General features: G+C 27.1%; 1 protein-coding gene across 1 annotated transcript; it reads right to left on the reverse strand.

Moving 5' to 3' along the window:
• Positions 1-747: 747 nt before the first annotated feature.
• Positions 748-23,182, reverse strand: LOC113551970 (putative fatty acyl-CoA reductase CG5065). Its single transcript, XM_026954586.1, has 9 exons — positions 23,062-23,182; positions 7,410-7,616; positions 7,102-7,350; positions 5,616-5,761; positions 4,599-4,708; positions 4,319-4,517; positions 3,235-3,474; positions 2,228-2,485; positions 748-1,791 (listed from the first exon to the last, which is right to left on the reverse strand). Exons 1-9 carry the CDS (start codon positions 23,086-23,088, stop codon positions 1,695-1,697), a joined length of 1,533 nt encoding a protein of 510 aa, XP_026810387.1. The 5' UTR covers positions 23,089-23,182; the 3' UTR covers positions 748-1,694.
• Between the last annotated feature and the right edge of the window lie 4,737 nt (positions 23,183-27,919).

Genomic DNA, 27,919 nt, shown 5'->3' on the forward strand with positions numbered 1-27,919 from the left:
ACTCCATAGTGGCTCGAGATGATAACGCCGCGTCGCCGTGCACCACATAACGCGGAATCGGATTAACGTAAAAATTTGACGATTCTTTGTTTTTCGTTTTATTGATCCTCTTACTGGGTAAGGGGGGAGAGAAATACTTTTTTTTTTCACTTTTCGGTCGACAATTTTCTCCTATAATATCACATTTGACAGAGTGGTAAGTGCTCGCCCGGAGCGAGTGGTCGGACGAACAAAAGATGCAGCTCGACGTTGTACTATAAAAGGCACTTGTGATGTCTGCTTTCTTCTGCGCGAACAATACGTTTAAATACTTTTAAGAGGCACATTTTCCTACCGGTGTGTGATACGGGTGGTGGTAGCGGCGGTAGTGATGGCGGTCGAGATGGGATACAAAGCAGTCGAAACAGGCTTTTGTCATTTCCGAGGGGAGGAAACAGCCGAGGCGCAGGAAAATGAAAGTCTATACTATTTTTGAGAAAGGTAAAAATGAGTGGATATTAACAGAAAAATAAAAAAAAAAAAAACAATAAAAGTAAACGTATTACGTTCAAGCGTAATACTATTGCCAAAAATATCGATTAATGCTTAATTTTCTCAAAAAAAAAAAAAAAAGAGAAACAAAATAATAGTATAAGTATAAAGTTAAAATAATAATAATAATGATAATAATAATATAGTAACTTTAACAATAACAAAAATAACAATTATAATTCTGAAAAATTTCTCAATTAAATAATATTTCGAGTAGGTAAAAAAAATCTGTAAAACAATATTATATTATGTCTATATATATATATATATATATATTTTCGAAATGATAGAACGATGATAAAATATTATGATAATTATGTACACCACATTACAATTGCCAATATTTATGGCATTGCGTTTGATTGAAAATTAAAATTATTAGTAACGAATCGTGTGTGTTGGTCGTTGGAGATATTATTGACTTGAAACAGAACGTATTGTTTTTACCTTCAAACGATAATAAATAATTCGTCGACCGTTTTGGGCTGAGGTGTCCTTGAAGAATTGTGTGCGCCTATGATAAGGTATCTCTACAAATATTTATTACTCGAGACGATATAGTATTGTATAACCTAAAACTACGTTACTATAATATTATGTCCTAAACTATCATGGGTGCTTGAATATAATATTATCCTATAATATAGCGTCGATGAAGCGATTGTTAAAAACATAACAATAATATTATTGCGGACACGTTGCAGTAATAAATGTTAAAGGTATTTCGGGAAGTCGAACGTCTTGCGGGCGATGTCGACTGTAATGTTGCAAATGACCCACCGATGACTCGTACGGAAATCTGACAAGACGTGTCAATTACAACAAAACATACACGCGCCCCTACAGCACGTACACGACGCATCACGCCACAAAACGTCAAGGGGCTGTCGTTTTGAAAACGTCAACAGACATGCGACTGCAGTAGTATAGTTGTTACTTAAACATTTTAAGTCTACGGACGGCGAACAGTACAAACAAAATATTATAATGTCTGTGACGAATAACATTTTATAGTCGATAGTTCCGTTTGGTCAAAAATAAATAGGAAAATAACAACATTTACGTGGATATCTACAGGAATACGATAATAATGCGGGGAAGACATCGAACAATAATAATTTATATAATAATAACAATGTGCCGCAAAAAAACGCCATCGCGACTTAAACGACTGCCGAAATCGTTTGGTACATCTTGTACAGCAGCCAAGCGACGAGGGCGTACTTCAGGTACATCACCACCAAGTCCAACACGTAAAGTCTGCAAAAAATAACACCAATCCATTATCGTCCGTGAATCACGATTGAGTGATGAGTTGAGAGGTGGATGTTCATTTGCGCACATTATACAATTTGTACACATTTTATGACGACCTGTTTGATTACTAAATCATAAACAATAAAACTGCCTAACCGCGATACGTGCTCAAACCCGGCTACGTTAAGAGTAATTAATGAGAAGAAACGCATAAAATTCTCTGTCCCAAATCTGTGGGTCAAATCAAATTAATAAGCCACGAATTAAGAAAAAATTATGTAACTCCGAAATCGATACACGAACCATACTATGAAGTCAATGTCAATTATTATCGACTAGTATTATAATTTCATTTTTATAGGTGTATCTGAAAATGTGCGCAAATTACTTAAACAAGGGTAATATCTGTTTATAAATTTTCGTTGAAAAGCGCGCTTACACTTTCAGTGTTTTCCTGGCCTTAGGTATGGACGCTGGGTCTTCTTTCAGGCAATACTGACGGGCACCCAAGATACAGTCTCTGAAATAAACGTCCATATCCATTTTCTCAAAATCCATGTTGAACTCTTTCCGGTCCACGTCGGACAAACTTTCCCGGAGCGCCAACAGTCGGTCGTTTGTGAAGTCCCAATTGCGCAATGTAAAATACTGGAGAACACGAAGGCCATCCGATATCTTTTGCTGAACTCTGATCATGCTGTATACAAAAACATAAAAAGCAAAAGTGTTTACGATCTTTTTTTGCTCGGGAAGGTCTTATAATATCATTGCTATTATATATCAGCACGTTCAGATAAAAACTATCGATTTTGGCGGATATTAATTATAGTTATGATTAAATAAGACCGGTTATCTAGGTATAATGAAGCTTGCATCTAAAGAATATTTAACGAAAATTTCAATTTTTATAATAACTTCTCAAATACTTTACTCTGTGCTGATTACGACTGTTCACAGAAAAATTTAAGCTATTATATTAACTATAAATCACGTTGTAAAAACAGTCAATTAATTAAAAAAATAACAAATTATAAACTGTGTTTACAGTATTTAAAGATTAATTTCAAACCTTAAACGTTCATAAGGAAATAGTTGATTTAGATTTTGGATACTTTATAATTATAATAATACTATTGTTTAATTGAATTGTAATTAAATCATGAACTATTATGTTGAATTTAATAAACATATAATTGATATTCGAGTATGTAAAGAGCTAAAATCAAAACAATTCATAATAATGTTTTCACAGCTAATATTCATAATAAAGTTTAAGTTTTCAAAATTTTACTTATTAAACAGGAATATAAACAAATTTTTGAAAATGAAAATAAACCATAAATATTTTTGGAGAATAATTCGGTAAACATTTCTTGAAATATTTTTCACAAACGCAATAATAGTAATTATTTCGAGCGATACGTCGTATTAAACTTAGATACTTACAAACGCTTTTGGCCGAGCAAAAACAAAATCCCGTCAATAAGATAGGCGGGTATCCAGTGGTAACATATCACTTTGTAAGTGTGAACGAATCGATTGGCTGTCAGCGACCCGGTGGGATACCACAACATGAGCTCAAACGGGTTTTTCATAGTCTCTTCTCTTCCTTTAGTCATAACGGCATCCCAAGTGATTGGGTTCAGATTGTGTTGTGTCAAATTATAAACGGGAACGGTGGCGGTTCTGTATAACACAAAATATACATTATTAAAAATATACTAATAATGTATACAAACATGCGTGCAATCGAAAAAAAAATAGTTTAGCACGATAATGTAACTCGTTTAGTTATTTGTATATAATCATATTATATCGATAGTGTCCGTTAATAATCGCTATTGTCAGTAACACGGGTAATATAAAAGATAAATTCCATCCCCAATGCTTTTTTTTTTTTTTTATTATCTAATTATTTTTATTAGCGGTTATTATCGTATTTTATTAGTAAGTACAACCAACATATAAGAAAATATACTTCATATAACAATAAATAAAAATAAAAAGGCATCGAGACATTAAAGTAAGAAATCAATGTTGCATTTATGGAAAGCAAAATTTTCAAGGCTAGAAACTTTTTTTGGATTGAAAATTTACATTTTAAGAGATACTACAGGATATAAATACCTATTTATTTGTTGTTCAAATTGAGTGAGTAAAATTTTACTAGACACAACTTGATATTATGCAAATAATAGTTTACTTACATCATTTTAATAAATGTTTATTGAAGTATCTTAATACACTGCTAATATGCTATTTAAAGTTAGCAATTAAATGTTCATTTTGTATCGCGTATAAATATGTAAGTATGTAACGGTTAAATGTATTTTATACGAGTATGATGTACTTGTACTTGTATCATAGGATCATTTTTCGCAAACAATCGTTTAAAAATGTTTAATCTCCGCCTACTGTGATACAACGGTGTGAATGTCATTCAGGCTGTTATTGTACACAGGTATTATATAATAATATTATTATTATTATTATTGCTGTTATTGTACCATAGTCTACAGTCTGTACTTGCTTTTGTTTGGTGATTGCTGTTTTCCACGCGATCACGATCACGGCATTTATCGCAAAGTCCACCGGCACGGCTTCGGCGGTGTATTCCGAATTGCAAAGTATGGACCGGAGTACGCCTTTGCCGCCCGCAGCCAATATTCCTGTGGGTCCGTTCAGATTGTCCACCCATCCGGGCAGAGGTTCCTTGAGCGCTGGTGTCACTGCGGAAAAGTAACTGATGAGTTTTATGATTACCCGACATCAATAATATACCACATTATACTATTGACCGACCGCCTTACCTATTGAAGGCCTTGCTATGACGACCGGAAGCTGAGGATAAAAATCGCCGACCACGTCTTCGGCTAGGCGTTTAGAAAACGTGTAAGTGTTCGGGTGCGGTTTTATCAAGCTGCAATAATATACAATTGGTTCAATACTAATAAAAATCTCTCAAAATTGTTGTGGAGGAAATTGTATTATACTTATTTGATGCCTTGGTTTATTGTACCTTAATAGTACCTAAAGTTATCTACAGCGCACCGGTGCACGCAAACCGTATAAATGATAATATAGGTGAGAATCGAGAAATAAATAAAATAAAATAAAAATACTACGTTTTCTATCATATATTTTGTATAGTGAAAATGGTAGATACCGTACTCAGTATACATATCTTCATCATATGACTTATATCATCGAAACTTATTCGGTTAAATTAAAAAAAAAATGTTAATTTATAATAAATAAATTACGCTTTTTAAAAGAGGTATACTTATATGTTTAAATTAATTACAAATGTTAAACTGAAAGTCCATCCGTATTTCCAAAAATGTTGAAAAAAAATAAATTTATACGGTTTTTGGTCAAATCAATACAAATAGAGCTTTTTTATTGGCCATTAAATTATAAGTGATTATAGTGACGAAACAATAAATAAGTATAAATTATACCAAAACGCCATAAATCTGTTCATAGGATTAGACGCAATTTTTGGTGAAAAACGAAAAAATATATCAATAATATGATTAATTATAAGTTTAAAAAGATTTTTGCACTAGTTTCTCGTCCAATCAAATTAATCGAAGAGATGTTTTCAAGCGGAATAATAACATGGGTATGACTGTCGTAATTCTCTCTGTCACCCGAGTCACACACAATTTTTAGTCTCGCCATTTATCGACTAAATATGTAACTACAGAAACTTTATAATATAATACGCGTATCATTGTTGGGCTGATGCGGCAAATGCATCTTCATTTCACATTATGGAAATCAATCGGACTGCGTTATAATGGAAATGTAATTGTTTTCCTTACTGAGGCGTGACCATCTTGATGGAGTTTTCGTCCAGCCAAGACGGTAATCTCATTATGTTGTGTGCGTCGAAAGCTGATTTGTGTACTTCCTCATTTAACGTGTCCAGGTCTACGTGACAAAACGCCGTAGAGAAATGTACGAAAGCCTGAAACATTCGCACCGTTATATAACTATTGTTACCTGATATAGATTATTTACAGGTACACGATTGTAAACTTTATTATGCTACCGCGACCGGATCGCCGCAGTGTTAACGAGAAAACGTGATTTGTCACATTTTCGGTAGGTAACTATTTATTAACAATTGCGAGTGGGCGATCAACAACTTTTTGAAGTTGTCGACGCCCAAATGAATTGAATTTCGTGGTCGAAAACTCACGTATCCACCGTAATCGACCAAAGTCCGTATTGTAACTTTTATATTACACGCGCTATGATCGGTCAGATGTGATTTGATTGGTATTCATTTGATCGACACAGCGCAGCTAACCTCGAGAAAGACCAATGTTATTTACATTTTACCATTATATGGAAGCAATTTTAAAGCAATCCCCAACCCATTATCGTGGTTGAAACAAGGATAATAAAAAAGGTTCTCACCAAACTAAGTATTTTGACTTAATTTCTGATTCCCGAAACTGTGTTAACTGGCAAGAATACGACTTTCGAAATCAACAAACTTATAACTACACACTTATACGCGTTTCTATAGTGTTTTAGGGCAGTTGCACTAGGTGGACATTGCAAAACCATTTAAATAAAATTTGTAATTGTATGGAAATCGAATAAATTTAATGTACCGAGTTCACATGTATGGATAAGTATAATATGTAAAAATAAATAAATATATTAATAAAAAAATTATAACAATGTAGATATTATTAATTATTATTGATTTTTTCGTCACGAGTACAACTTATTGAAGGATAGAAAAGGGCGTCCAGGCAGCATATTCATTAACATGACATCTCAAGCACAACCAACGTTTCATATTTTAAAACTGTTAAGTTCCTATAACATCCATTCAATATCCCAATAAATGTTCGTATTTTATTAAAAAAAAAAAAGTTCTATAAAAAATAAAATGTCAATAACATAATATTTGTAAGAAAAATACTAAACGAGTATTTTTTTATCCTTTTTATTAGTTTCTAATATAACCAATTTTATACTACAAAGCTTTGTGCGAAAATTTTGATATGTAAATGTCAAACATTGGTCAAATAATTTGTTTTCAAGTAGAGTGGAAAGTACTCCATAGACTGCTTATTGCCAATAAAACTATTTTTTTTATAAATGCTCGAACTTAATTTAAAAAATATTTGAGTAGTGATTATAGTTAAATTGAGTATAAATATTATATTGTAATGTATGGGTTATCGTATCGACAAAAAGTAAAAATTTACTCGATATTGTAGGTTTTTCATACCATATTATTTTTATGTAAGCTAATATATTATATGGTAAGTATTATATTATTATTACCTCTAAATTTTTCATATTGGAGCATAACTCGAGCATGCGTAGCGTTCCAGTCGTGTTCAAGTTTATAGCCTCGGTCAGTGATGCGTCCAAATTCAACGTGGCCGCTCCGTGAAAAACAATCGACACTTCCGATATCAACGTTTCCTTCATTTCCTGTGTTATTCCTAGTCCATCCAGACCCACATCGCCGCATACCACTTGCAGTTTGGACAACAGTGATTTATTCGTTTTTCTAATGGAATCAAACAACTATCGCCGAAATATTGAAATTTCGTTAAATATTACACATAATTAATAGACATTCTCACCGGCGCTTTAATAATTTCTTGGTATCGCAAAAGAGCGGACTTTCCTCTCTTCGATCTTATCAACACGAAAATTTTCTTTATGCCGGGACAGCTGTACAACAGTTTCCAGACGAGCACTTTTCCCATAAGGCCCGTACTTCCAGTGACGAATATGGACCGGCCATTGAAAAACTGAGATATTACACTTTTTTCCATTTTGGACTCGACCTATGATCAAACGGATAAAAACATAATGTTTAAATTTACAGGCGACTGTTGGGTGTTATAAAATAAATTTGTATGAATAAAATAAAATTAAATGTACAAATAAAGTACCTAAACTAGAATATTAATTTGTCGAAAACATGATGATTTGTATAGGTACAGTAAATATGTGCTATTATAAAACCGCCATTAAAATATTATTGTTTAATTAATGCGTACCATGTTCCTAATTTCGTATTACGCCGATAAATTTAAAGCAGATGCATAAACTGAACAGTTATTTTGGAGTTAATCAAATTATAATTAAATTACTAATTCAAAACGCAATAAGGGAATAGGTATATTATTATTTAAAATCTATCTGCATCATAAACGACAAACGTAATAAAATGATTGTATAGATATTATTTCTGACTAATAACATATATTACCACCGTTCGATATTAGTGAATTACAATCCAAAATTAATTGATAATAATATTATAATATATACATAGCGTAGCTAATGATAGTACCAAGCCACCGAGGTCAGAAATAGAAGAGTGACTCTTACGGAATGTACGGATGACGACCTAAAGTCGAAAACTAGTTTGGCTATTACGTATGAGTGGCTTATTATACCTGCTATTAAAGTTATTTGTGCTAATCTGTTATTGAAAAACTATTTTCTATCTTATTTTTATTTTTTCGATTAAATTATTATGAAAACATAAATAATAATAGCAACATATATGCAATAATAGCAATATACACACGAGCGTGACGACTTCAACGTTTACGTATTATTATTATCAAATAATAGATAACTACTACTATAATGTTTATATAACTATAAAATCAAAACATAAATATTATGTAAGACCGATAATTACAAAGAATTAGAATTTAAATTATATTCTAATCGAATACGATATGTTTTACAGAACTGTAAAATTATTATGTTGTCTGAACAACATGCGATAACTACTAAAGTTTCTATTTATGTAATAAGGAATTTTCATAGACACTTCGTGCTTCGTGTATTGCATATAACTATTTTCATTTAATAATACTATATAATATATTATATTGTGCTGTGAAATTGTAAAAGTTTAAACATCAATGCCATAAGGCATAAAGTGCATTAATGTAAATAAGGAGCTGCTGGCCTCCCGAAATAATAACGAATAAAGTAACATTTTTACTTAAAATAATTACGATAATATATTATTTACTGTTTTGGATATTTTATGGTTGCCCAATTTTATTTCATTCGTCTCAACAATTTTATTTAAATAAAATTTATCTAGAGTTTATTAGAAGTTATAATATTACAATTATTTATATACCTATGACTTAGACATAGATACAAAAATATATAATACATCTGCTTTCATTTATAAACACACTTTCCTTACAATCAACGTGTAAAACCAAACATGATTGGAAACTTTTGTACTGAAAATAATTATAAGGTGAAATTCTATCAATAAAAATTAATGGAAATTGATAAAAAAATAATCAATTTTATAGTAGGAATGTACACATTTTTTTCAAAATAATAATTTCTGAATTTTAAGAATAAAATTATTTTCACTGTGAAGTTTTACTATAAAGTTTGTTTTTTATATTCTGTCCTTGAAAATCTTTCAGATATTATGTATGTATTAAATAATTTCCAAACTGAGAGGACTGTACAAGTGTACAACTCTCGGAGTAACGAAATATAATAACTACGGAAAAAAAAAACGTTATTCATCCAATACTTAGCATTTAATATAATAGTTTTATACCTATTTAAAAAATATGAATAATTAAAATTAAAAGTTTTGATTTTGTTATGCATACAAAATAATATAATATACACTTCTATAAACATACAATTACTATATTTACGTATTACAAGTACAACTACCTATAAATATAAAGTTTTCAAAAACATATAAGGGATCGGTAAAAATATATTTATAAATAAATGTATTTTCATAATTATCATTTATTAATATTACTTAATTCAATTAAATTTATAATAGGTGAAAAAGTTAAATTAAAAATGTATTTCAGCATATTATGTAACCCAAAAGTTACAATCAAAGATTGTTTATAGAATTAAATATGATACAAATCATGTTATTCAAAACATTTAAATATTAGACTATTAAATTATAAAATAAATAAATAATAACTAAATATATTATTCTGTATACAGTTAATATTTTCTTTTTTAAATCGTTTCACGAAAGTTAAATATATACCCGCGAGCTAAAGTACTTAAACAACTAAATAGGTACTTAAAGATTTTTAATTTTTAATATATAGTTCTTGGAACTTGAGGCTAATTATTTTTTTTTTTTTTTAAGTTAACTTATTCTAAACAACAAATTTGATAAACTCCTAAGCTTGACCAATGACCAGAGTGTATAAAATATATAATACTTAAAAAAAATTTAAATCGCTGCTTATTTTATATCTCAACACGGATAGAATGAGAGAAAGAATGTGAGATAAAAAGAAAGTGAGAAACTTTAGTGAGAAGAGATTAAAACTGTAAATAAATAATAATACCTTATTATCTAAATAATTAAAAATAATTTTCAAGTTGAACATAAATAATACTATTTTATGAGTCTCATTGTTATTTATTTATAATTAATAAAATTCACATTTACAATCAGATGTTAACAGCATTTTACATATCAAACGTTATATGCAATACTTTTAATGAAAAAATTGCAATGACAATTCTTGAATAACTTACTCGTGTTAATATGTGTATTTTAAATGAACCCCCCCCCCACAATAAAAACCTGTTGTTGTGTAACCCACTGACTGTGTTATCCCTTTGATCTGATAAAACTTTATGAGTATCGTTAAAGGGTGACTTTTCCAAATGAAGTATTTTTTTTTAATTGTTAAACCATGTTCTGTAAAGATCACTTCCTCTCGTAATATTTCTAAAGATTTTACGTATGAATTAAAGGAGAAGGAACAATTCGTACTTATCGAGTCTGTAATCTGTATACAATTGTATATATTATTATATGTTTAACACGAATAAATAACGTCAATAAGTATACAATACATATCGTTTTGTAAATCTCGCACGCGATAAAATGCGAATGTGTACTATATAGCGTATATTATAATGTTTACGATTGTTCCACTCACGTACGGCTGCCTACTGAAATCGTATATTGTTATAAGAAGTAATCAGCGTTTCATCGCGTAGAATCCACGTAGGTGGGCATTGAACAATTTTAATTATAAGCCTAGGATTTCGCACTTTATCTACCAGACTCGTGGTGGCGAGATCAACAAAACACAGCATAATGAACTTCTACGCGTGAACTTCTCTAATGAAGATGGCTTATGAACTTTAAGAGGTTGCGCAGAGCTGGTAAAAATAAAACTAGTTTGTGGTTGCTTGTGTCCACCGCACGGAGAGTGTAATAAAAATCACCAAAACGCCGCATAACTCGTTATATTCGATCATTATGAAACGATATTTCCGCGGTGGGTATTGGCACGCCTATCTATTCAAGTAGAAACAATTATCTTTTCACATTTTGATCTCGATCTGCACGCACTTTACGATTTGTATATATTTTATGAAGTATACCAGGTGTGCATATAATATATATTATACACATTATATAGTTATATCACCGATGCGGTATTCTGTAATAGTCATAATATTTACCGCGAGATTTAGGTGTACGATTGTTCAAATAATATCCAAGTCGGTTAAACAGTGATTGAATACAATTTAAGAACAAGTCGTTATATTTTAGCGCAGTTTCGAAATAGCCGAGGAACATTGTTGCGTGTAATAAATATTTTTAAAAGTCTACCATCAATATTGATACTAATTACCAGATAAAAGAAATTAGATCCGAGTTTGGAATATTAAGATTCTTATTTTTGGCGAAATAAATATACAATTTCGAAAAAATAATATAATAAATAAAGATTTAAAAGGCCATATAGAATTACAATTATCAATTATCGATTATTTTATGTAAGTTTAAAAAAATATCAGTCTCTATAGTAAAGCTTTTTATTAATATTTAAATGTATTTACGATAAATGTTTTGATATAAGGTATTGTATAATTTTTTTGTACAAAGGAAATAAGTAAGTCATGTCAACATTCATTTTAAACAAATTAAATATCAATAGTGATGACATTCCATCGAATAGCATCCTTTTCAGCTATTTTCAGTCTATTTCTTCTATATATTATAAATTGATTAAGCTGTAATTACTTTGAGTACTTTGTTTTACAGATAATAAAAAAATAAAACTATCTAATTCATTAATTATTATTAGTAATGATCGCTGAATTTTATTTCGATATAGTTTTCATCAAAAACTGGTTGGAAAAAACCCAAGAGGATATAAACGGGGGAGAGGTGTTATATTCTTCATACTTCACTGATCACTATACATATAACTTTATACCTACATATACTATAAATATAATTGTATTTAAATTAAATACTAAAAATTAAATTACAAAAATATTTAAATTTATGAAACTTGTCGATAAACTACAATCAATTCAATAATAAAATAAGTAAAAATTACTTTGACCAATGATGATAATATATTTATTATCATATAATTATTATAAATATTTCAAATATTTATATTTTATTAAATATTTATTACGGTTATATTATTCAATCATACATATTATAATATAGGTGTTTATTGTCTACTGATAATATTATTATTAATATAATTAAAAAATGTCAATACACTTGTTACGAATGTCCAATTACTAGTTATTTCTTATTAGTCCAACACATAACAGTATTTCTTGAATTTAATTGAACTCAAATTGTTGGTAAAAAGTACATACTTTCCGCTACTGTTTGCATAGAGTATCTACCTATGTAGTTAGTTGGATGATTGATAATTTACAAAAAAAAAAATGAATCACTTTCGCTTGGAGATCAGCTATTATATTCCGCTTATTACATAATATTTTAGGGCTATGCGACGATTTATATGTATATAATTTATTATACTGCAGTATAAAATAATGGTATTATTAAAACTCCAAAATTAATCTATACACGGAAAAACATAATAATCAGTTATATAATAAAACACAAATTTCATATTTAACATGACAGAATGCAATTTATTATTGGCGTATAATTATGAATAATTAAAATGAATCAATTACGACAAGTTATTCAATTAATTAATAACTAATATAACATTGTATATTCTAAATATATAATATAAATACCATTTCATTAATACGTTCAATTTAAGTACGAGGCAATAAATTGTATTCAAATTGTGGATTTTAGTTGTATCATATCTAGGAGTTTATGAATATTAAAATTTGCTGAGATACTAAATCCTAAAATAAAAATGAACTAAATATAATTATTAAACATACATAATTAGGATGTTTAGATACATATGCACATACTTATTTTTTATTAAAAATCAGTACTAATATAAAAACTGAACATTTTACAAAAATACTATAGAAAATAGAAGTAATAGTAGAAAATATATTTTACAAAAGTAAACATAGAGTTTAAATGATATTCTCACCAGTCTCAGATATTTTTTTATACTTTTATAGGTATTTACTGAATAATGTATCTGTATAATGATGAACTTCCAGCACTTCAGGGTATTTGAGTTTGATGGCTGACAAGTGTTAGTCGATAAGTTTATCAGAAGCGTATTTCACTATTCCACGAAGGAATCGGATGTTGGCTATGTCACTTTACACTATCTGGACTTGAAGTCTATGTATCTACTCATAACTTAAAGTACCTAGAGACTAAAATTATTGATAACTATTCCTAAGGGCTATGACTTGTGTTTTCGCACAATGTATCTCACTATAAAGCAAGATATTTACAAAATTATGGATAAAATATAATGTTTAATATGACATAAACAAGTTATTTATATATAAATTACAACTTTAACCTAAGCTTATCCTTAAGCGGAAGAGTTACTGGAAATGGTGGTGAATTTAACTTTGAGTTGTTAATATTAAAAACAAAAAATAATAAATTCATATTCACCAAATATTTTTTTCCAGTAGTAGTTCATTATTAGCTGTCATTAAAATTAAGATTAACATTTAACCTGCAGAGATGCCTGTTATATAGTCTTCTTGTAAATTATAATCGACTCATCATTTATTCAGACTTCTATTAAATATATCGCAAACTGAATATGCTAGTAATGACTATCCTAAATATGATTTTAATATGTTTTTAATTAATTCAGAAATTGATTTTTATAAAAATTAAATATTTAGTTAGTTTGTGCGTAAGTTATAATTCCTAATTATATGCATTGTGAAATCGTAGAATAATATTGAAAATTTAAAACAATATTCATTAAACTTATTTTAAAATCCATTATTTTTACTTTAACTTTAATAATAATAAATCAATGTACAGTTAATGATGTTTTAGTTAAACCGTTTATTCCATTTTCAAATGATTGGTAAATGGAATACAGTGAAAAGTAAAGTAGGATTAATTTAAATATTTAAACAAACATTATAAATGTGTGTTATTTTTAATTAGACACTGTAATAATATTATAGTTGCAAAAATCGTTTAAAATTAATATTCAATAAATAAACCAAATTTATTATTAAAATACATTGTAAAATAGATATATTGGTCAGACATGATTATAACAATTATTATAACATAGATAGTTTTTGAATGTGCAATGTTGTAGGTTAAAAAAATGACTGAATATAATACAATTAACGAGGTAAAAGTATTGATTAAGTACATTTAAAAGTAAATATGATAAGCCAATGTTAAATTTCTAACTTTACGTTTACAATAAAAATTGTATTCAATTTGTCAAATTAGATATTTTTTAAATAACTAGAATATTGACATAATAATGACTGAGCATGATTGAGTAATGATCATAACAATAACTGTTGACAGATTTTGATAAAAATAAACCTTGTAAATCTAATATACATAGACTCCAAGTTTCGCTCAAAATGTTATGCTAGTTTTAATATAATATAATTACAATTGTATGTAGTGATACGAATTGCATCGTATGTAAATTGACTTACTATTCAACTACTTTCAAATAATCTCCAACATTTTTAATGTATAAATATATATATATATATATTTACTTTTTTTTATAGTAATTTTGTTACATTACACATTTCAGTATAATTATTTAAAGTATAGCGTTTTACTAATTGTTTTTGGTGTTTATTTTTAATTTAATTGTAAAGTTTATATACAGTTTAGTGTATTTTAATATAATAATCAATAATAATATTCAAAGTATAAAAAGAAAAGAAAAGTGAACTCATACTAATTGAACAAGGTACAGTTTATTTACATGTAATAATATATTGCGTAACCTATAAATATTACGATAAATAAATATTTATATATATAATATTATTAATATTATTAAATCATATGAATTATTTATTAAATTGAGTGGCTTATAAAAAAAATTATTTTCGCCGGGGATGTGAAATTTAAAATTTTCCGCAACAGACAACGAAAATATTATTACAACGGTGTATAGCTTCAAGCGTTAAAATATAGTTGATTTTTTTTAAATCTGTTATGAGACGGGGTAAAAATCCATTAAAAAGATAAGTGTAAAAAACTCATATTACAACGATGGGACTAAAAACGAGGATACCATAAGGAGGATAACAAGTGAAATGACAAGTGCAACGAAGGCCGGCCAATAGCAAACACTATGTATACTACACCACTCCAACATGTTGGAAGCCGGCACAACGTCGAAAAAACAAGGGCAGGTGACAACTCAGCTAACAATAGAAAAATACAATGAAAGAAATGAAAATATACAATAAAGGTTTATAATGTCACCAATGGATGCATTTGTTTGTCATCAAATGAGGTACGTAACTAATTATTATTATAAAATAAAAAGTATGATGTTAATTAGATATTATTATTTATTATATTCTATTTATATTTATAAAATAATGTAAAATTAATTTTATTTTACTTATCCAAGAAACTTTAGATGGACTGTAATAAAAATTATATGAATAGACTTCTTAAGACGTGGAGGATGTTATAATCTTACTTTTTAACTCCTATATGATGATGCTATTGGTTGGCTCACACATGAATTTCGTTTTGACTCACGAAAATCAATTTTTTTTTTATATATATAATATATAAGATTCCAGGCTTACATTGGTTACAGTCAGTAATAAAATGTATAAAAAAATATATTGGGATGGACTAGCCGACCGCCGTGCGTTTCTACATTTCGATTTTTTAGTAACAGAAATTAATATTTAATTTATTATTTGTTGTTCAAATGTACAACGAAAAGTAATGGCCTAATGTTTGTAGCTTATAGACTTAAAAACTACTCAACCGATTTTGACAAAAGTTTCAGAAGTTGTTTCAGGAGATATCAGAAAAGTTTAAAGAGTAGTTTAAAAATATACCAAGTGCTATATCAAATCCGCCATAGGCGGACTTGTCCATCTCGGTTAAACCAATTCACATAGGGGGTAGATTTGATCATTTTTTCCCTCGGCGAAATCGAATTAAACAGCTAGTATAATATATAAAATGTAATATACAATATGGCTTTAAATGGTATCGACAAGATAATAAATTATAGTTAGCCGGAACAACATGAAGTGTTACGTAGCGCATACTTTAAGTTTCCTCATTCTACGTGAATGATCATAGTTTTATGTTTGAGAAGATAACAATATTATGCAAACGTGCACCACGACGAACGTCGTACAGTTACCCTGATGTTTAGGATTTTAATTAGGTATTTTAATAATAGTATTGCTTGAATTTCGACAAATATATATTTATATGTGTATTAGTGTTTAGTGTAAACATTGTCAACTGCAACAATTGATGGTGTTAACTAACAAATTATATTATTGAAAAAGAAAAGTCAAAACGATCGATCGATGCGAAAAAAAACCAATAAATTAATTTTTCTCTATTTCATAAAAATGAAACAATATAATTTTGTGAATGAAAATTTTATAAACGTGTAACCTGCTAATACATAAATAATACTCACAAAGCCGTCAACGACATTTTTCTAATTATAAATTTAATTCACTAGGATAAAATAATATTACGTTGAAAGACGTCCAAATGTACAGATAAATTAGACATGTAATAGCAAACAGGTTATTAATCTTCAGTTCATTGTTTAACTGTAACGAAATTTGGTCATTTGAATCGAGAGAAACGGCTATATAAATAATTTGATTAATGGGTGAAATTGTCTTTGTCGTATTAGTTAGTTGATTTAGTTGATTATTATTAATGCACCTACCCATCGAATGACTCAAAATACATTGTACAATTTTAATTACAAGTATTCGAATTAACTGCAATTTGCTGTTTAAAGTGATTAACATCAAATGCATGCACTGGTAATTCTACGAAATGTAGTCGTTCTTGATCTTAAAAACAATAATGTAATTATCAATGAACTAGAGTCTAGATAAAATCCTAAGTTTCTAACCAGGCGCCCGTGTCCGGCGTCAGAGGAAAAAATTAAGTAATTTATAAACATATTTCTCATACAGGCTTATGTCATAACAAATCGAATCTCTAATGGTTATGTTCTATATAGGTACGGGTATATTATCACTAACATAACCTTTTAATATAGCTAACAATTGTTTTAAATTTCATTACAACTGAACAGTATAAACGTTAATAAATACAATGTTTTATACTTAAAAATTGGCTTATAAATTTTCTCCGAAGCCGATTATTGTGTTGGGAACGAAAAGTAATTCGAGCTGCTAAATCGAAGTGTATTCTAGAACTTATGGGAAAATATTTGCAGTTCGATGATGTATGTATTAATAAAAACGGAATGTGAAAATTATAATTTGCAGATATCAATAAGTAATCCAAATCAATCACCGAAATATTTCCAGTACCATATAAATCCGAAAGATAATTACAAGTCACCTTAATGTTAGGTAGGTACGTAATATTATACTCAATAAACGGGTTTAAAAGCGGATGTGGTGCATTCAACTTATGTAGACGCTTATACGAGTCTATTATTGGAATTTCGGATTCTCGTTTTTCTATAGACATCGGCATAATACTTTCACTCAGCTGAATCTGAACTCTGTATTATTGAGTATAGGTACAGGTACATGTGCATATGCGATATGTTTATTTTTTTATCACATGCAATTATCATTGCGTATCCGTTTAAACGATGATACAAATATCAATATTGTCATTCCTACCGGTGCATTAACATTTGTATTGAGAACATTCATTAGGTGCTTTATTGTTTAAATACCTGACTCAAATTTTTAACATTCTCGTTTTAAAATCGAATCTCCCTAATTATTGGTTATGAATTATAATTTAATTTATCAATAGGTGTAGAATATTCATTTGAATCAAAAATAAATAATAATAGGTAGCGTGTAATAGGTAGGCGTAATTTTTTAATTTGAACACAACCATTATGTAAACCACGTTTGTTTATGAAAGTTTATAATGTGTGACTACTAACAAATTACAAAAACTAATCTGAATATTTGTTCATTCACACTAATAGTTTTTTACAACCTGCCTACATAAACGCTAACTAATTTTGGTAATACAAGTACGTGTTTGGTGGGTACAATCCTAAAATATAATGAAAATTATAATAATCAACAAAATCTATGTAATGAAAATAACATTTAAGTGGTTAAGTGTGATAGACGAATAACTTTTATAGTATTACTCTGTTTAGTATTAATCTATCGTTGTTACACATTATGAGAGATTGTCAATGTTACTACCGCGTATTATAACTCTAGCAATGTACAACGACATTTTAATTGTTAATAAAAATTAAAAACCATGCATTAAAGGTGCTGGGAAAAAAAAATATCACGCAAATAGCTTTAGTTTCTAAATTAATTATAACATCAATATATTTTTTTAAATTAACTTTCACCCAAACGGTTTATAATAATATAATTCGAGTACAGTCGTTTTTCCACATTGAGGGTCAACTTGTCAATTATTGTGGCATAAAAATGTTATGGTTTTGTAGTTTTTGCGGTAGATAATTAAAATATAATTTATAAAAACAATTTAATTGCAGTCGTTGCTTAGATAACAATATCATTTGAAAACAAAATTTTTTATTTTGTGTGAGTGCATAAAATATATCCTGCAGTGTAATATTTCATCTAATCTGATACTCCAACTACAGTGATTTCTCAAAAGGAAAACACAGTTTTTTTTTTTATCTCACAAATGTATCCATCAGACCGTTAATGCAATAAAATAGTCTCATTTAATTTCTTATTTTTTAATATAATGTTAAACAATATATAACTATAAAAAAACCTTTGTAATGTTAAAAAAAAAAAGAATCGTATAGAACAAATTATATCTGATTAAAAATGAATTTATAATACTTGCATACGAATATATTATCTAATAATTGAAAAATCGCAAAAATTCCGAGTAGACGAGTAGTAATAAATTGTATATTTTAAAACACATTGGTATTAGAGCAAACCCTAGAATTTTTATTTTAATTTAAAAAAATTATTATAACTAAAAACTCAATACAACAAACGACTTATAATAGCTATTGGAAACATTGAAAATTGAAAACGTTAGGTAAAATATTATTCTTTTAAAGGTAAATACTCGTGTATATTTTTCTCGAAAAGTATTAACTTTTATGTTATAAATAATTTAAGTTAATACAAAACAACGTTTTTGAAAAAAAAATATGTTTTCATTGAATCAAATATATATTTTTTTTAATTTCATATTCCGAAGAAAAATATTTGTTTATATATTCTAATGTATAAAAATTGAATGTTAAATTGGCACTTGATTATTTAAATTAGGTACTTATTTAAAGTTTAGATAAGTCGAGTGGAATAACAGTAAGATAAATATTCTAATTTAAAATTTGAAATTAAAAATGTCTTTTGTCATTAAAATAATTAAAGTCTTTAAAAAATAATAATGATAAAAAAGTAAAAATAAAATTATTTAAAAAAAATGTTGTTTAGTAACGAGGTAAAAAAAAATATGTTTCCATAATCGTTAATATATTTCGATGTATGACTGTTGACATTTGAAATAATCACCTTGTGCAATATATCTAAGTAAGTACGTAGTCGACACTCGTGCGTGCTGTGAAAACTTACAGTAAAACAATAATAATGCACACCTTAATGTTCGCTGAACACCATAATAATATAATGATATTATTATACGTGCAAAAACCACTGGGGATCGAAAGTCGTCTTTTTATTCAAAGCCCATTACGTGCTCGTAATTCGGTCAAGAACAATGTCTTCCAGTACATTGGGTCTAAGGGATCCGCTCGACCCATTAAGCTTTCGCCCCATCCCAACGGATGCTGCTGATTATTTTCAAACTGTTGCTCGTGAACAAAAACACACAGCGTAGGTACTACAACATCGTTATTTTTATCACGTAAAGCAAATACCTAAGCAAAGGAGGAGGAACTTGTTTTTATTCGCGTGGTTTTCTTCCGTTTCGTTTTATGGCTCGGCATGATTATAATGCGAACTTCTATAATTGTTATAATACGTACAATTTTCTTGAATAACTATCTTGGATAGATTTACCAAAGTTTTGAGGTTAATTATTTATCAATTATATTCAATGGGTATATTATTATAATAAAGTTATGCGATCAAAATTGCACATAGTTTTATATTAATTTACGTTTGGGGTGCTGTTTTTTTTCTTTTTAATATACCAAGTATACGTGTACAACGTACGTGTAAATAGAATAATAGATAAATTTATGATTTTAATATTTTTGAGGTAAAATTATACATTTTTAGTAATTTAAACTTAAAATGCTTAAATATAAAATGCCGTTATCTTAAAACATTATAATAGAAAACAATTAAACTTGTATTCAAATGTCAAATTTATTTAACAGAATATTTGTAAAAATTTTCAAAAATCAATAACAACAATAACATTTATACCTACTTGAAAGTTAAATTGATAGACTTTTCAACACTATGCATTTCTAAAATAAAATATATGTATACACTATACAGAATACATTTTTCTACAAAATTATTATAATAAGCTTAAGCTAGACATAAATGAAGTAATATCAAATCGAAAAGTTAATTTTGTGTTAGAAAATCAAAGATACTTTCAAGTTTGTATCAAATTATATTTGATTTTATAGTAAGCTGACTTTTAATACAATTTAAAAATTGTGTGATATAATACATATACCAAGGTAGATACTACAATTCTACAGAATCAATTAAAATATTAAAGTAATATAACATTAAATTCTGAGCAGAGAGATGATTGGTTTAAAATATGTGTAGTATTTTTCGTGTCCGAAGATATTGTTTTATATGAAAAATTGAAAAGTTTTTGGTAGTAAATTGATTTAATTTGTACTTTGGGAATCAAAATTAGAAATTTCACTATACTTTTTTAATTAATCGATAAAAACCAATTACGATCATTTTTTAAATTTTAATATTATTATTAAAATAATCGTCTAATTATTATAATTAAAACTTAAAAATATGATTCAAATAGTTTTCATTTAGAGTTATTTTTGATTGTACACAATGATATATCATTTAATTCAAATTTAATACATTCATTTCATTGTGACCTTCTCAATGACGGCGTACAGCAGAGTGTTTACCTACTTGCCGCTTCAGCTTTCAGTTATTATGTTGTTGTTAAAAATATGTTAATCTTAGAAAATTGAAACCTTTTACCATCATATTCATTATTATTTACTTAATACTACGAGATTTTTTTAAATATTAACTAACACTAACACCATTAACTTTTTTGCTATTCACACCGGTCTTCGGCACGTATTGGTAGGTACTTAATGTTAAGTTCTGAATTAATAACAGTTAGCAATATTATATGAAATAATGTAATAATAACTAATATACAATATAATAAGTATTATCTGATTTTTTTTAGGCAAAAATTATTTATATATTTGAATTTAATACGTCGATTTTTCATTGAAATCTACTTAACTAAGTTAAAACTTAAAATCACTCAACGAATTTGTCTAGCCATGGTTCGAACTAGTTTTTTTAAAAATGTATTGTACAGGTGCTTATTCCGTTTTCATCATTTTCTGATTACTATTGATGACTTTCAAAAATAGGAAGTTTAAAGTACGATTTATATCAACTTTTAAATCTATTAAGTATTTACCTGAAACTTTTAAAATAATGATTTCACTGTACCTATTATAGGTCGTAAAAAAAAAAAACTGTGTTCGGAGATTGGAAAAAAAATATGTCAATGCATATGATTATAACTTATTATTACGCTCTAGGTTTAAATTAAAAGAAAAAAAAAACAGATTTTGTACCACTTGCACAACAAACATTGTTGACTAATAGTATATTGTTTTATACATTTATATATAAAAATTTAACTTTATAATAATAATATTTGAATAAATGTTTAAGATTTAATTTAAATGCAATACCATTTTCGGAAAATTAAATTCTTTAATTGAATGCACTGGTATATTTATTCGATCAAGTGTTAATGCCTTAAGTCTTAAAATTATATAAAACGACTATCATTATAATGCAATAAACGTACAATTTCTAAACTACCTATGCAATTTCATCAAAATATAAATATATTCATATTCTCTATTTTAAAAATGATTAACTGTAGTCTATAATTACTTTTGATTATATATTTTTTAATGTACTTATTATGAATCTATTGACTATTCTAAATTTTATTATTATGTGATATTGAATTCAACATCACCATCAAAAACTAATGCTTACAGGCGATGTGTAACCACAATACATTTGATATAATTTATTTTATTTTATGATATTTGTTAAAAAAAAAAAATAAAGAACAAAGTAAATAAATAAATAGAAAAACATTTTTCTAAAAGCTAATATTAACAAATAAATGAAAATGAGAAATTATCATTGTAATTACACTTAAGTATAAATATAGTTAATTAATTTTTTTTTTTTGGATGAATTTTATCTATATTAAAATGTCTTAGGTATGATATGTTTTATAATTTTTCTCAAGTTTTTATCACACTTGCGTTCTTTAAAACACATATCGTTATATTGAACGAATCACGGAAAATCGATTTTTGCTAATAAACTGAGATGCTACTATTATAAGTGGCGGAAAATCAAAGAAAAGTAAATAATTCTCATTTTGAACCTATTTTTCCTATACATTAAAAGAGAAATTGTTATTTGGTACAACATACATATATTATTTTGTATAAATATATTTCAATTTTTTTAATTTAATTGAAATACATATTTTTCTTGTTTAATACATATATTTTATGCTGTTCATAACCAACATTACTTTAGCTATGTTCATCCAAATATTTTTGTACTATTGTAAAAAATAAAATATTTTACACCAACCTGATTAAAATCCACAAGGTTCGTCATCGAGTATAGGTTATCCGATAGAATATACTTTATTAACAGAGCTAGGTTTACTGTGGCTCATGTACAGAATTCTGAATATATTCAAAGAATCGCGCACGGCCGGTGTAGGGAGAAAGTTAACGATCTGGTCGGATGCTTGTTATGGAAGTCCCCCACTCATACGTCCGATTTGATTTCATAATAATAATTCCATGTTATTATTATTTCATAAATATAACCACAGTATCGTCGTAATGATGAATTTGTTTTCATTAAGTAATATCGTTAAAAGTAGGGTCATCATCGTGTATAATGGAAGGTATCGCCGCCACCCTATAATAACAATCATCTTAAACTTTCAGTCTATACTTATACGTTTAATAGTTAGTTAAAATAGAAAAACACACATATTTTGTTTAATAGAAAGTCGTTTTGTCTATGTATGTGTATATTGTACATCTTTTCGATTGCAACATGGCTTGCACAAATGCAAAAACGTAAATGGAATATGCCACGACAAAAAGACTTGGAGTTAATGTTTTGAAATTGCCAGCGGCCTGCAGTAGATTTATTGTCTATTATACACCTATACTCGGACTATTAGTTAATCTGTCTTGTCCTGTCAATACCAGCACATTCATTTAAATTTTCTAAAAATCACACATAAAAAAATAAATCATGATCGATATTATAAAATTAAGTTTAACTAATTAAATTTCTATAATTATAAAACTATTAAGTAATATGTACGTTAAACTTAAAGCAACAATACCACAGTTGTATAAGTCTTTTAATAGTAGACAAATAGCGTTTATTCTTATTAAGGATATCTATTATTAATGCATTAAAGATATTAATTATTTCAAAAGTAAGACTTTCTAATACATTGCTAGATTCATGTGTTGTAGGTACATGACATTATTTTATTTTTTTGCGTAGTTGATGAATTTGTTAAATGAAGAAATGTTAAACATTAATACATTATGTACTACTTCATTGTCATCAATTTTAATAAGAAATTACAAACGCATGAAATGTTTATTCGTCAATATTTAACTACCTCCCGGAGTTTTTAATAGTAAATTGCCGATGTAATGTGATTTCCTTTGTTGCCTATATTGTATTACACCCTTGCAACTTATTGTCTACATTCTACACAATGATATAACAATAAATTATTATAATAATAATACCTACTTAGATTTTAGTTTTTACATTTCTAATAAAAAATTTTAAATCTCTGTTATAAGCTAAACAATATAATAAGAGTAACTAAATTTGTTAGTTAATAGATTTACAAAATAGTTGATTAATTTTGATTTTGTTTACACTGAATACTTACAATATCATCTATATTATATAACTTATAATAATTACAAAATATGTATATCAGTATTACATCAAGGTAATCTAACTAAACATTTATTACAAATATAATATTTTTATGCAAACTAGTTTTATAAAGTTCGGGTAAAAAATAAGTCAAGTACATTTTTACGCAAAGAATTATGTATAGACTTATAAAATATAACAGGTTATAATAAAATGAATATTCATATTTAAAATGACTTATCTATTATCGTAGTTAATAATAATATAAATATTTTCATAGTTATATTATACTATTAACGAGTAAAATTCTAACATTCAGGTAAAATTATTCAATTTATAAAATAAAAGACGGATAAAAGTATAAATAGTATGCTGCAACAATCGACCTATGCATCACGCGTAGAATATAACCACACATACAGAACAATATACTTGTATCACAGACACACACAAGCATAGACATATTAAAACTTACGTAGGCATATCGTATTATGTTATATAAACGTGTGTGTGAAAATCGTAAGTGTGGTTATGATATCATAAGTGTAATTTAGTACAAAAGAATAAAAAAACGATTTTCATTATCCTGCTTATTCGAATACTTCATTCAAAACAATGTACAAAACGTGATACATTTGCTCGAGCATAATATAAATTATACATATATATGTCGAGTATCATCGGTATTATATTCGTTTTTAATATTTTAAAGTATAATTTTTACACTTTTTTTTCCAGCAGAACTAAGAGTAATTTAAATAATTAAACTTGAAACGTTTTATGTAGGCATAAAAATTGCGACAATGATTTTCAATTACATTAATGTATATTATTTTTTAGAAAAATTATTATCAAAATATACAAATTTTACACATGAAATATTTATGTTTGTATTTATTTATTTATTTACTATTTTAACAAATATATTACATTTGATGTAATCCAATTAAATTAAAATTTATTACATATTGTCATTTTTATTTTATTTACAAATGATTAAAATATGTATACAGGTATATTAGATCGGAATAGTACTATCTTTTTTAATTTTTATATTTTATACATTATATTACGACACATTATGGTTTTTTCGAGTATTTCATTATGAAAAATAAATAACACTTAAACTCGTAATGTACTTACAAATAACCCACTTAAAATAATAAAGTGCAATAAATTGAATATTTTTTGTTTTTTTGCATACAAATAATCAAAAAGTAAACGCTATGATTTTATGTACTTATTAAATGTATGTAAATATTCGAATAAACAAGTAATAATAAATTATTGCAGAAATGGTAATCCATCATTTGTCGTATATTTATCAGTCATCAGAAAATTAGTGGGTATATATCGTAAGATCATCAAAAACATTTATATTTGAAAAAAATTATGAGTTGACCTTGCAGTGATCCAAAATGTATAAAGATTTGTACTGAATATGTTTTTAAAAAATATAGGTACGAGAAAAATAATAAATTACTTCTGTGTTATGCAATTATAGTGTTAATTTGTTTATGCATACAGACATTTTACATGTAACTACTTGAATTTTTGGTAATTGTTTATAAATATATTATATTCTGGAGCTATGGTATTTTGAAAATATAGAGTATACTGAAATACTTCTTAGAACGAAAAGTCAAAAAAGCAGTTAGTGGTGAAATTTTAATTATTTATTAAAATGTTAATATTAAATTATTATTCTTTATAAATGTTTGTATTATAATGGATGTATTCATTAAAAATTATTAAAAATATTTTATTAATTTAATTATAATTTATGTAAACATCAAATAATTATCATTAGTCTCGGTGTAACAAACTGTGTATGTTAAATAAAATAATATTATAAGAATACAGACAAATTAATCAGGTTGATAAATACCTCTAAATTACATTGTGATGAAACATGAAAATAAAATACAGTCATTTTATAATCATTGTGATAAATAAACAATAATAATGTGTATGATTAATTAAATATTTCATTAAAAATTAATCAGAAATTAAAATTCAATTGATTTTGCTCATTCCTTGGCTATGTATACTATTGTTAGATTATTTAACCTCTAAGGTAATCTAAATATTATATATTTGAAATATTTCGTCAGTTCGTCGTAAATCAAAATTACAAAAAATGTTTATTGTAACTGAATTACTTATAAACAATTGGCAAAAATGTTATGTAGCAATAAAATTAAATGGAAAAACCCCAAAACATAATTACCTACATAAAATATTATACATTCATATTTAGCAGGCAATATTAATGTAAATTGATGTGAGTTACTCCAAACATAGTTATAATATATTTACTAGTACAAAATAATAAAATAAAATTATGCTAATTAAATAACTATTATGAAATTCACTTCTTTTTCATCATCATTCATCATGAGTCTCAATTTTAAAGACTACGTTACACTAAAAATGTAATCATTAAAATATTAGGTAAAACATTATTTAAGTAAGAACCTACCTAAATAGTCGAAAATATAATTATTTGGAGTACTCCTCGAATATGTATTAAAAATTAGTTTTGTATAGGTATTTCATAAGACATTAGTTAATTCTTCAACAATCATCCGATTCGTCAGTAATCACCTAGCTAATTGTCTGACTTATTGCAGTCAAACAATTGTACCATGTACAGTTAGATGCAATTAGAAAAAATAAAAAGTACGTATGATTTACTTTACTTCTTAACAAATATTACATAACATTTTATTTTACCTTCTCAATTTCGAGATAAGGTTTAACTAAGACAAACGTAATCGTTAAATAGCATGTCTAGTATATACATAGAAAGTGAAGTGTATGTGTCTACATTGTAATTACTTATTATTATGGTGTACGTTTCCACGAGGAATAGGTAAAAGAATAAACGAAAAAAGAACTGTATCAGAATATTTACATGTGTACATCGTATACAAATATTTAGTCACTAGGTGGGTATATTTCGATTTAATACATTGCTACGACAAAATCTTCCCGTAAATATTTATGGAAAATTATATTACAATGTTAGGTTCTTAGTTATTATAGTAGTAAGTAACAATGTAATCGTAATGCGTATACTTCTCAATAAGCCTAGGAATTAATGTTAGTACTAATACCACTACAATACCTGATACATTGCCAAGCCGTGTAGGCTTGATATAAATTATACTGCAGTCATATGAAACATAAAGAATATAATTATAATATACGCGTAGTAATAATTTTAATAAAAAAACAAAAATTTTATCATAGATTACAGTAATATTTAAAATGCATTAAATAATGCGCATGGCAAATTGTATATAATAATAATAATAATAATATATATTATAGTTTTATAAAACTTTCTACAGTCAAATGTTGGTCTTCTTGTATTAGAATATCAAATAAAATCTTAATCCCACCAATAAGTATTCAGGTATTGGATGTATTAATACAATGCCACAGCGGGGCTCAAAGAAAAGTAATAAAAAACCAATGTCTGATAAATAAGAAGGAACAGTGATAATTCCATTTG

This window comes from Rhopalosiphum maidis, chromosome 2 (assembly GCF_003676215.2).
Source record: "Rhopalosiphum maidis isolate BTI-1 chromosome 2, ASM367621v3, whole genome shotgun sequence".
In the NCBI taxonomy this organism is placed as follows: Eukaryota; Metazoa; Arthropoda; class Insecta; order Hemiptera; family Aphididae; genus Rhopalosiphum; species Rhopalosiphum maidis.